This window comes from Scyliorhinus canicula, chromosome 5 (assembly GCF_902713615.1).
Source record: "Scyliorhinus canicula chromosome 5, sScyCan1.1, whole genome shotgun sequence".
Lineage (NCBI taxonomy): Eukaryota > Metazoa > Chordata > Chondrichthyes > Carcharhiniformes > Scyliorhinidae > Scyliorhinus > Scyliorhinus canicula.
This window is the reverse complement of record NC_052150.1, coordinates 136,639,650-136,651,794: the sequence shown is the minus strand read 5'-3', so window position 1 is coordinate 136,651,794 and position 12,145 is coordinate 136,639,650. Positions and strand designations below refer to the sequence as shown.

The 12,145-nt window shown below is 46.8% G+C and overlaps 1 protein-coding gene across 10 annotated transcripts in view; it reads left to right on the top strand.

The window, feature by feature from the left end:
• Positions 1-8,391, top strand: part of cobl (cordon-bleu WH2 repeat protein) — a 509,208-nt gene extending 500,817 nt beyond the window's left edge. For all 10 annotated transcript variants that reach the window (XM_038797758.1, XM_038797757.1, XM_038797756.1 and 7 more), the window contains one exon: positions 7,984-8,391. In XM_038797758.1, coding sequence (XP_038653686.1) covers positions 7,984-8,043 — 60 coding nt within the window. In that variant the 3' untranslated portion in view covers positions 8,044-8,391. The remainder of the gene's footprint in view (positions 1-7,983) is intronic.
• Positions 8,392-12,145: the final 3,754 nt, after the last annotated feature.

Sequence of the window (12,145 nt, the reverse complement as noted above, 5' to 3'; positions counted from 1 at the left end):
CCCTGTTCCTGTCCTCGAATCCTCCCGCAGTGAAGAACAGCATACCATTGCCTTCTTTATTGCCTGCTGTACCTGCATGCTTACCACCAGTGACTGGTGTACCAGGACACCAAGGTCTTGCTACACGTTCCCCTCTCTTAATTTCTGGCTATTCAGATAATAGTCTGTCTTCCCATTTTTGCATTTATCCAAATTATACTGCATCTGCCATTCATTTGCCCATTCACTCAACTTGTCCAAATCACACTGAAGGATCACTGCATCCACCTCACAGTTCACCCTCCTACCCAGCTTTGATCATCTGCAAATTTGGAGACATTACATTTGTTTCCCTCATCTAAATCATTAATATATATTGTGAATAGCTGGCTCCTAACATTGATCCCTGCAGTACCACATTAGTCACTTCCTGCCTATTTGAAGAAAATCCGTTCATTCCTACTCTTTGTTTTCTGTCTGCCAACCAGTTTTCTATCCATCGCAATACACTACCCTTAATCCCATGCGCTTTCATTTTACACAGTAATCTCTTAGGCGGGACTTTGGCAAAAGTCCAAATAAACCACATCCACTGGCTCCCCCTCATCAACTCTACTAATTACATTCTTGAAGAATTCCAGTTGATTTGTCAAACATGATTTCCCCTTCATAAATCCATGCTGACTCTGTCCGATCCTGCCACTGTTTTCTAAGGGCTCTGCTTAAAATTTTTGATAACGGATTCTAGAATTTTCTACACTACCGATGTCAGGCTTCCTGGTCTATGATTCCCTGTTTTCTCTCTACCTCCCTTTTTAAATAGTGGAGTTACATTAGCTGCCCTCCAATGTGTAAGAACTGTTCCAGAGTCTTTAAAATGCTGAAAGATGAGCACCATTGCATCCACTATTTCTAGAGCTTCCTTATGTACTCTGGGATGTAGATCATCCCACTCTGAGGATTTATCAGCCTGCATTCCCATCAATTTCTCGAACACCATTTCTCTACTAATATTGATTTCTTTCAGTTCCTCCCTCTCACTAAACCCTGCATTCCCCAACATTTCTAGTATCTTACTTGTGCCCTCATTTGTGAAGACAGAACCAAAGTATGTATTTAATTACTCAGCCATTTCTTTGTCCCCATTATAATTTCCTGTAACGGACCTACATTTTTCTTCACCAATCTTTTTATTTTCACATACCTATAGAAACTTTTCCAATCATTTTTTATGCTCCCTGCTAGCTTAATCTCATACTCTATTTTCCCCTTCTTAATCAATCTTGTTTTTCTTGGCCAATTTGTATGCTTCTTCCTTGGATCGAATACTATCTCTAATTTCACTTGTAAGCCATGGATTGGCCACCTTTCCTGGTTTACTTTTGTGCCAGACAGGAATAAACAGTTGTTGCAATTCTCCCATGTGCTCCTTGTATGTTTGCCATTGTCTATCCACAGTCATACGTTGAAGTAATGTTTCCCAATCGATCATAGCCAACTCACGCCTCATATCATTGTAGTTTTTTTTATTAAGCTTCAGATCACCAGTCTCAGAATCAACTACTTCACTCTCTAGCATGATGAAAAATTCTACCAAATTATGGTTGCTCATCCCCAAGGGGTCTCGCAGAACTAGATTGTCAATGATTCCGCCATCATTACACAGTACCCAGTCTCGATGCCTGTTCTCAGTTGGTTCCTCAACATATTGGTCCAGAAAACCATCCTGTATGAATTCCAGGAATTCGTTTATGGTATTGTGACTAATTTGATTTGCCCAATCTACAGGCAGATTAAAATCACCCATAATTGCAGATGTTTCTTTATTGCATGTGTTTCTAATGTGCTCCCAATATTTTTCATTGTGGCCCTGTTTGAATTTGGCTCTTGTTTTCTCTGCTTGTCACTTTTCTTTTTTTAATATAAATTTAGAGTACCCAATTTTTCTTTCCATTTAAGGGGCAATTTGGCAAGGCCAATCCACCTAACCTGCACATCTTTGGGTTGTGGGGGGTGAAACCCATGCAAACACGCGGAGAATGTGCAAACTCCATGCAGTCAGTGACCCGGGCGGCCAGGACCGAACTCGGATCCTCAATGCTGTAGGCAGTAGTGCTAATCACTGCGCCACCATGCCGCCCCTAATTCCCTTTTCTGTCTTTTGTTTTTGTCTTTGTTTCCTCCTCCTCAACTCCTTGCATAGGCTCCCATCCTCCTTCCTTTTAGTTTAAACCCTCCCCAGCTACTCTAGCAAATATTCCCCCGAGGACGTCAGTCCCAGTCCTGCCCAGATGTAACCCGCTTATTTTGTACTGGTTCTACCTCCGCCAGAACCTATCCCAATGCTCCAGGAATTTGAAATCCTCCCCCTCATACCATCTCTTCAGTCATGTATTCACCCAATACATCCTGATAATTCTACTTCGCCTAGCACGTGGCACTGGTAGTAATCCTGAGATCACTATCTTTGAGGTCCAACTTCTCAACTTTCTTCCTATCACCCTGTATTCTGCTTTAAGGACCTCGTCCCTTTTTTAAATCTATCTCATTTGTACCAGTGTGTACCACGACTACTGGCTATTTACCCTCCCTCTCCAGAATATCCTTCAGAATATACTGTTCCGAGGCATCCTTGATCCTAGCACCAGGAAGGCAACATACCATCCTGGAGTCTTGTTTGCGGCCACAGAAACACCTGTCTGTTCCCCTTACAATGGAATCCCCTATAACTATTGCATTACCACACTGTTTACTCCTCCCCTCTGCAGCAGAGCCAACCATGACACAATAAATTTGGCTGCTGCTTTCTCCTGAGAGCCATGATGTGGAGATGCCGGCGTTGGACTGGGGTGAGCACAGTAAGAAGTCTTACAACACCAGGTTAAAGTCCTAGCTTTTGGAGCACTGCTCCTTCCTCAGGTGAATGAAGAGGTATATTCCAGAAACATATATATATAGACAAATTCAAAGATGCCAGACAATGCTTAGAACGTGCGCATTTGCAGGTAATTCAGTCTTTACAGATCCAGAGATAGGGGTAACCCCGGATTAAAGAGGTGTGAATTGTCTCAAGCCAGGACAGTTGGTAGGATTTTGCAAGACCAGGCCAGATGGTGGGGGGTGAATGTAATGCGACATGAATCCCAGGTCCCGGTTGAGGCCGCACTCATGTGTGCGGAACTTGGCTGTAAGTTTCTGCTCGGCGATTCTGTGTTGTCGCGCGTCCTGAAGGACGCCTTGGAGAACACTTACCCGGAGATCAGAGGCTGAATGCCCTTGACTGCTGAAGTGTTCCCCGACTGGAAGGGAACATTCCTGCCTGGTGATTGTCGCGCGATGTGCCATGGCAGGGTTGTGTGGTGCCGTGGTCGCTGTTCTGAAGGCTGGGTAGTTTGCTGCAAACAATGGTTTATTTGAGGTTGCGCGGTTGTTTGAAGGCAACTAGTGGGGGTGTGCGGATGACCTTGGCAAGATGTTCGTCTTCAGCGATGACGTGTTGAAGGCTGCAAAGAAGATGTCGTAGATACTCCGCTCCGGGAAAGTACTGGACGACGAAGGGTACTCTGTCGGTTGTGTCCCGTGTTTGTCTTCTGAGGAGATCGGTGCGGTTTTTTGCTGTGGCGTGTTGGAACTGTCAATCGATGAGTTAAGTGCCATATCCCGTTCGTACGAGGGCATCTTTCAGTGTCTGTAGATGTCTGTTATGCTCCTCCTTGTCTGAGCAGATTCTGTGTATACGGAGGGCTTGTCCATAGCGGATGGCTTCTTTAATGTGTTTAGGGTGGAAGCTGGAGAAGTGGAGCATCGTGAGGTTATCAGTGGGCTTGCGGTAAAGCGAAGTGCTGAGGTGACCGTCCTTGATGGAGACGAGTGTGTCCAATGTGCAACTTGATTTTGGAGAGTAGTCCATTGTGAGTCTGATGGTGGCATGGAACTTATTGCTGTCATCGTGTAGTCGTTTCAGTGATTCTTCGCCGTGGGTCCAAAGAAAAAAAATGTCATCGATGTATCTGGTGTATAACGTCAGTTGAAGATCCTGTGAGGTGAGCAGATCCTGTTCAAACTTGTGCATGAAGATGTTGGCGTATTGAGGAGTGAATTTGGTCCCCATGACTGTTCCGTGCGTCTGGATGAAGAATTTGTTGTTGAAGGTGAAGACGTTGGGATCCAGAATGAAACAGGTGAGTTGCAGAATTGCGTCTGGAGATTGGCAATTGTCGGTGTTGAGTACTGAGGCTGTTGACAACTCAATAACGAATAAAGGGTTCAGAGGAGATTTACTAGGATGTTGCCTGGTATGGAGGGAAGGTCTTACGAGGAAAGGCTCAGGGAATTGAGGTTGTTTTCGTTAGAGAGGAGAAGGCTGAGAGGTGACTTAATAGAGACATATAAGATAGTCAGAGGGTTAGATAGGGTGGACAGTGAGAGTCTTTTTCCTCGGATGGTGATGACCAACACGAGGGGACATAGCTTTAAATTGAGGGGTGAGAGATATAGGACAGATGTCAGAGGCAGTTTCTTTACTCAGAGTACATAGAACATAGAACATAGAACAGTACAGCACAGAACAGGCCCTTCGGCCCTCAATGTTGTGCCGAGCCATGATCACCCTACTCAAACCCACGTATCCACCCTATACCCATAACCCAACAACCCCCCCCCCCTAACCTTACTTTTATTAGGACACTACGGGCAATTTAGCATGGCCAATCTACCTAACCCGCACATCTTTGGACTGTGGGAGGAAACCGGAGCACCCGGAGGAAACCCACGCACACAGGGGGAGGACGTGCAGACTCCACACAGACAGTGACCCAGCCGGGAATCGAACCTGGGACCCTGGAGCTGTGAAGCATTTATGCTAACCACCATGCTACCCTGCTGCCCTCTAAGTAGTAGTAGGGGTGTGGAACACCCTGCCTGCAATAGTAGTAGACTCGCCAACTTTAAGGGTATTTAAGTGGTCACTGGATAGACATATGGATGAAAATGGAATAGTGTAGGTCAGATAGGCTTCAGATGGTTTCACAGGTCGGCGCAACATCGAGGGCCGAAGGGCCCGTACTGCGCTGTAGTGTTCTATGTTCTATGTTCTATGTTCTAACACTACAGACAGCTACCCGCAGATCCGATCAAGAAACACATCCGCCAACTCAACAGACTGATCAAGACCTTGGATCCAGACCTTCAGAGTACCCTACATGCTTTCATCCCACGTACTCCCCGCATTGGAGATCTCTACTGCCTCCCGAAAATACATAACGCCAACACACCAGGCCGTCCTATCGTTTCAGGCAATGGGAACCTGTATGAGAACCTCTCTGGCTACATCGAGGGCATCTTGAAACCCATCGCACAAGGTACGCCCAGCTTCTGTCGCGATACGACAGACTTCCTACAGACACTCAGCACCCATGGACCATTTGAACCGGGAACATTCCTCGTCACAATGGACGTCTCGGCACTCTACACCAGCATCCCCCATGACGACGGCATTGCTGCAACAGCCTCGGTACTCAATACCGACAATTACCAATCTCCAGACGCAATTCTGCAACTCATCTGCTTCATTCTGGATCACAATGTCTTCATCTTCGACAACAAGTTCTTCATCCAGACGCACGGGACAGCCATGGGGACCAGATTCGCACCTCAATACGGCAACATCTTCATGCACAAGTTTGAACAAGACCTCCTCACCGCACAGGACCTTCAACCGACGTTACACACCAGATACATCGATTACATTTTTTCCTTTGGACCCACAGCCAAGAATCACTGAGACAACTACATGAAGACATCAATAAGTTCCATGCCACCATCAGACTCACCATGGACTACTCTCCAAAATCAGTTGCATTCTTGGACACACGTGTCTCCATCAAGGACGGTCACCTCAGCATTTTGCTTTAGTGCAAGCCCATGGATAACCACACGATGATCCACTTCTCCAGCTTCCACCCTAAACACATTAAAGAAGCCATCCCCTATGGACAAGCCCTCCATATACACAAGATCTGCTCAGACGAGGAGGAACGTAACAGACATCTACAGACACTGAAAGATGCCCTCGTACGAATGGGATATAGCGCTCGACTCATCGATCGACAGTTCCAACGCGCCACAGCAAAAAACTGCACCAACCTCCTCAGAAGACAAACACGGGGTGCAACCGACAGAGTACCCTTCGTCGTCCAGTACTTTCCCGGAGCGGAGAAACTACGACATCTTCTTCGCAGCCTTCAACATGTCATCGATGAAGACGAACATCTTGCCAAGGTCATCCCCACACCCCCACTACTTTCCTTCAAACAACCGCGCAACCTCAAATAAACCATTGTTTGCAGCAAACTACCCAGTCTTCAGAACAGTGACCATGACACCACACAACCCTGCCATTGCAATCTCTGCAAGACGTTCCAGATCATCGACATGGATACCGCCATTACACTTGAGAAAACCACCCACCAGGTACGCGGTGCATACTCGTGCGACTCGGCCAACGTTGTCTACCTCATCCGCTGCAGGAAAGGATGTCCCGAAGCGTGGTACATTGGCAAGACCATGCAGACGCTGCAACAACGAATGAACGGGCATCGCGCGACAATCACCAGGCAGGAATGTTCCCTTCCAGTCGGGGAACACTTCAGCAGTCAAGGGCATTCAGCCTCTGATCTCCGGGTAAGTGTTCTCCAAGGTGGCCTTCAGGACGCGCGACAACACAGAATCGCCGAGCAGAAACTTACAGCCAAGTTCCGCACACATGATTGCGGCCTCAACCGGGACCTGGGATTCATGTCGTATTACATTCACCCCCCACCATCTGGCCTGGGCTTGCCAAATCCTACCAACTGTCCTGGCGTGAGACACTTAACGTCTCTTTAACCTAGGGTTACCCCTATCTCTGGATCTGTAAAGACTGAATTACCTGCAAATGCTCACATTCTAAGCATTGTCTGGCATCTTTGACTTTGTCGATATATATGTTTCTGGAACATACCTCTTCATTCACCTGAGCAAGGAGCAGTGCTCCGAAAGCTAGTGTTTGAAACAAACCTGTTGGACTTTAACCTGGTGTTGTAAGACTTCTTACTGTTCTCCTGCGAGGTCATTCCCCTCAACAATATCCAGAACGGTATATCTATGTTGCAGGGAAATACCTAAAGGAGATTCCTGCACTGCCTGCCTCGTTCTCTTGCTCTGCCTGCTGGTCACCCATTCCCTTCCTGCCTGTGGCATATGAGCCTGCAGTGTGACCACCTCTCTAGACGTGCTATCCACGACACTCCGCCTCACAAATAATTCACAGTGTCCCCAGCCACCGCTCCAGCTCCAAAACCCGGGCTACCACAAGCTGTAGCTGGAGATAAAATTCCCAAATTTCAAATTGACAATGGCTGTGTCTCACTCCGGATGTAGTCTCTGCCACTGCTCGTGTACAAAGTGAGTGCGCTTTGAAGCACCTTTCTGAAATAGAGTTGAGATTACTCACACCAGTTAAACTTGAAAAGTATGCCGTCAACACTTCTTGATTCCTAAGCAGGCTTCAAGTGATCAACAGATAACTGCCACTCAGTTATCTGGGTGGGGCAGCTTCTTATAAACCCTTTAACTCGACTATTAAACTTATAAAAAAGTAAAGAGGGAAAGACTTACCAATTCAATTCCCACTCTGTTTCAAATTCCCGAGTTTCAAACTCACTCTGACTGTGTCTCACTCCGGCTGTGGCCTCTCCTATTGCTTTTGCGCAAAGCTCTGTCCTAATGTTCTGAACAGGCTCAGCACTTTCTCAAACCTTCCCAAGAAAGCTCTCTTTTTAGCCACTTCCCTTGATCTCACTTCCTTGCTCCACATCCATTTTCCGTCGGGCTAAAGGCTTCGACCTAATTGTGAAGCATTAATTTACTTGAAAGGCACTGCATAAATGAAAATGTTATTTTTGTGAGTTCTCCTGTTGCACATAAATACAAAATTATTGTGTTGTTACTGTGTTTTTATTTTAGGTCAACGTTGCCAGAAATACAATGCAAATCAATGGAAGAACAAGTTGTGTTAAAAAATAAAGCTGTTCGAACCCATTTATTCCTCCATGAGCAACTTTGGAAATAATTGCACAACGGTCTTAAATTTTCATTCAGAACATTTATTCTAAGACGGTGCAGAAGAAATGAAGAAAATAATTTTATTATACAGCTATATATGACAGTTATAAAGAACAAAGAAAATTAAAGCACAGGAAAAAGACCTTTGGCCCTCCAAGCCTGTGCAGACCATGCTGCCCATCTAACCTAAAACCTTCAACACTTCTGGATTCCGTATTTCTCTATTCCCAACCTATTCATGTATTTGTCAAGGTGCCCCTTAATTGCCACTATCGTACCTGCTTCCACCACCTCCTCTGGCAGCGAGTTCCAGGCACCGACTACCGTCTGTGTAAAAACCTTCCCTTGCACATCTCCTCTAAACTTTGCCCCTCGCACCTTAAAACGATGTCCCCTAGTAATTGACTCTTCCACCCTGGGAAAAGGCTTCTGACTATCCACTCTGTCCATACCCCTCATAATTTTGCAGATTTCTATCAGGTCGCCCTTGAACCTCCGTCATTCCAGTGAGAACAAACCGGGTTTATCCAACCTATCCACATAGCTAATGCCCTCCATACCAGGCAATATCTTCTGTACCCTCTCCAAAGCCTGCAGATCCTTCTGGTAGTGCGGCGACCAGAATTGAACACTCAATATCCCGGCCAATGAAGGCAAGCACACCGTATGCTTTCTTAACTAACTTCTCTATCTGTGTTGCCACTTTCAGTGACGTGTGGACCTGTGCACCCAGATAATTCTGCCTGTCAGTACTCTTAAGGGTTCTGCCATTTGCTGTATAGTTCCCTCCTGTATCCAAAATGCATTACCTCACATCTGTCCGGATTAAATTCCATCTGCCCAAGTCTCCAACCGATCTATGTCCTACTGCATCCTCTGACTGTCCTCATCTCTATCTGCATTTCCACCAACCTATGTGTCGTCCGTAAACCTACTAATCAGACCAGTTACATTTTCCTCCGAATCATTTTCTGTACTATAAAGAGTAAAGGCCCCAGCACTGATCCCTGTGGAACACCATTAATCACAGCCCTCCGTTCAGAAAAGCACCCTTCCACTGCAACCCTTTGCTTTCTGTGACTGAGCCAGTTCTCTGTTCATCTTGCCAGCTCACCTCTGACCTCATATGACCTCACCTTCTGTATCAGTCTGCCATGCGGGACCTTGTCAAAAGCCTTACTGAAGTCCATGCAGATAACATCCACTGCCTACCTTTATCTTTTTAAAAAATATTTTTATTCTCTTTTTTCACATTTTCTTCAAAATTTACACCCCACCAACAAACAGGAAACGGTAACGAATACAATGTCAATCCCCTTCTTAACAACTACGATCCCATCCTCCCACCAACCCCCAAACAACGGCTCGCATGACAATATAGGCATCAAATAAAAATAAACCTCCCAAGAAAAAAAAAGAAAAAGGAATCAGGAATCGCCCATGGTCACCATTAACATATATAATCCAACCCCCCCCCACCTCAGCTAGACTCATTGAAACCTGTTCTACCAGGCTCCGATGGCTACAGCCGCTCCCCCCCACCTCACTCCCGTTCACTGGCCAGCTTAAACCAGCCAGTTTGGAGACCTCCCGCCCGGGTCTCCTCCCCCTCGGCCCGGTCCCAGGGAAACAAAGAAATCCCCTTTAACATACAACCCCAGCATACACACGCAAGCTCCAAAGAAACATCATTGCAAATGAAATTCCCAACTCTTCACTTGTCCAAATATACAGCGTTGATTCATTTAGTACATACACAAACACGCAGTGAAAAAATAAAGTTACATGAGGCTACATCAGTACAAGACCAACTCTCAGTCCCATTTCTCAATTCTGCCACAGTCCTTCTGCCTTCGCAAACACCTCCGCTGCTTCCGCCATCCGAAAATAAAAGTCCTTGGATTTGTAGGTCACCCTCAACTTAGCTGGATACACTCTGCCGCACTGCACCTTGCTGTTGTACAGTGCCCTCTTCACCCGGCCGAAGGCCGCCCGCCTCCTCGCCAACTCCACCGTAAAGTCCTGATATATGCACATACCAGCTCCAGCCCACTGCACCATCCGCTTCTGCTTTGCTCAACACAGGACCTTCTCCTTCATGCTATACCTACAGAAAAAAACAGTCACTACTCTTGGCGGCTCATTTGCCTTTGGTATAGGTCTCCACAACCTATGCGCCAGATCCAGTTCGTATCGAGAGGGATCGTCCCCCTCCCCCAATAGCTCCGCCAACATCGTGGCAAAATACTCTGTCGGCCTCGAGCCTTCCGCCCCTTCGGGCAGACCCACGATCCTCAGATTTTGCTGCCTGGATCTGTTTCCAGGTCTTCCATTTTGGCTCGCAGACCCTTGTTGGTCTCTATCACCCTCCGCAGCTCCTACCCCATCGAGGTGTGTTGATCACTGTGTTGCGATAGTGCCTCTTCCACTTCCTTCAGTGTCGCACCCTGTTCCCGCACCTCCGCCGCTGTGCTCAATACCGCCGCCCTCACCGGGGCAATCGCCTCCTCCACCAGCACTTTCAATACTGCCCCCATCTCCTTCTTTATCGCTTCCATGTGCTTTGTGAACTGTTTTTCAAGTTCCATGGCCATCACCATGGTTATTCCTTCTGCCGTGAGCAATGCAGCCTCTCCCGGCGCCCCAGTCTCCGCTTTCCTTACAGTTCCCGCGCCGACTTTTCCACTCACCAGCGGACTTTCATTAGCCCCCTTTTTCACGGCCATTTTTTTGAAAACGTGGACATTTCTCCTCACTGTGTCTTCCTAAAACTCTTTCAGCATCCGTTGCCCCTGGGACCGGGCCTTAAAACCCCGAAAATTCTATTCCTAAGCGGGAGCCCTCCAACATGCAGCTGCCTCCCGCCAGCCATCAACAGAAGTCCCACTGCCTACCTTTATCAATCATCTTCATCACTTTCTCGAAAAACCCAATCAAGTTAGTGAGGCAAAATCACCTCTTCGCAAAACCATACTGCCTTTCACTAATACGTGCACTTGCTTCCAAATGAGAGCAAACCCTGTCTCGAAGAATCCTCTCCAATAATTTCCCTACCATTGACATAAGGCTCACCAGCCTGTAATTTCCTGGATTATCCTTGCTATCCTTCTTATACAAAGGAACAACATTGGGTAATCACCATTCCTCTGGGACCTCATCCATAGCCAGTGAGGAAACAAATATTTCTGACAAGGCCCCAGCAACTTCCTCCCTTGCCTCCCTCAGTATTCTGGGGTAGATTCCATCTGGCCCTGGGGACTTATCTACCTTAATGTTTTTCAAAGCGCCCAACACCTCCTTTTTGTTCTCAACATTCAAAGAGTTTACAGTGCAGAAGGAGGCCATTCAGCCCTCGAGTCTGCACCGGACCTTGGAAAGAGCACCCTACCCAAACCCACACCTCGACCCTATACCCGTAACCCAGAAACCCCAACTAACATTTTTGGACACTAAGGGCAATTTAGCCTGACCAATCCACCTAACCTGCACATCTTTGGACTGTGGGAGTAAACTGGAGCAATCAGAGAAAACCCACGCAGACACGGGGATAACGTGCAGACTCCACACAGACAGTGACCCAAGTCGGGAATCAAACCTGGGATCCTGGGGCTGTGAAGCAACTGTGCTACCGCCCCACCTATGTGTCCCAGACTTTCTACACACTCTTCCCTAGACTCATCATCCACCAAGTCTTTCTCTTTGGTGAATACTGATGCAAAGTACTTATTTACTACCTCGTCCATTTCGTGTGGCACCACGCATAGATTCCCTCCCCTGTCCTTGAGTGGGCCAATCCTTTCCCTGGCTACCCTCTTGCACTTTATAAACATATTCAAAAATCCTTGGTATTTTCCTTAATCCTGTTTGCCAATGACGTCTCATGACCCCTTTTAGCCCTCCTGAGTCCTTGCTTAGGTTCCTTCCTACTTTCCTTATATTCCTCATGGGCTTTGTCTGTTCCAAGCCTTCTAGCCCTGACAAATGCTTCCTCTTTCTTTTTGACCAGGCTCACAATATCTCTCGTTATCTCAAGGTTCCTGAAACTTGCAGTACTTATCGTTCT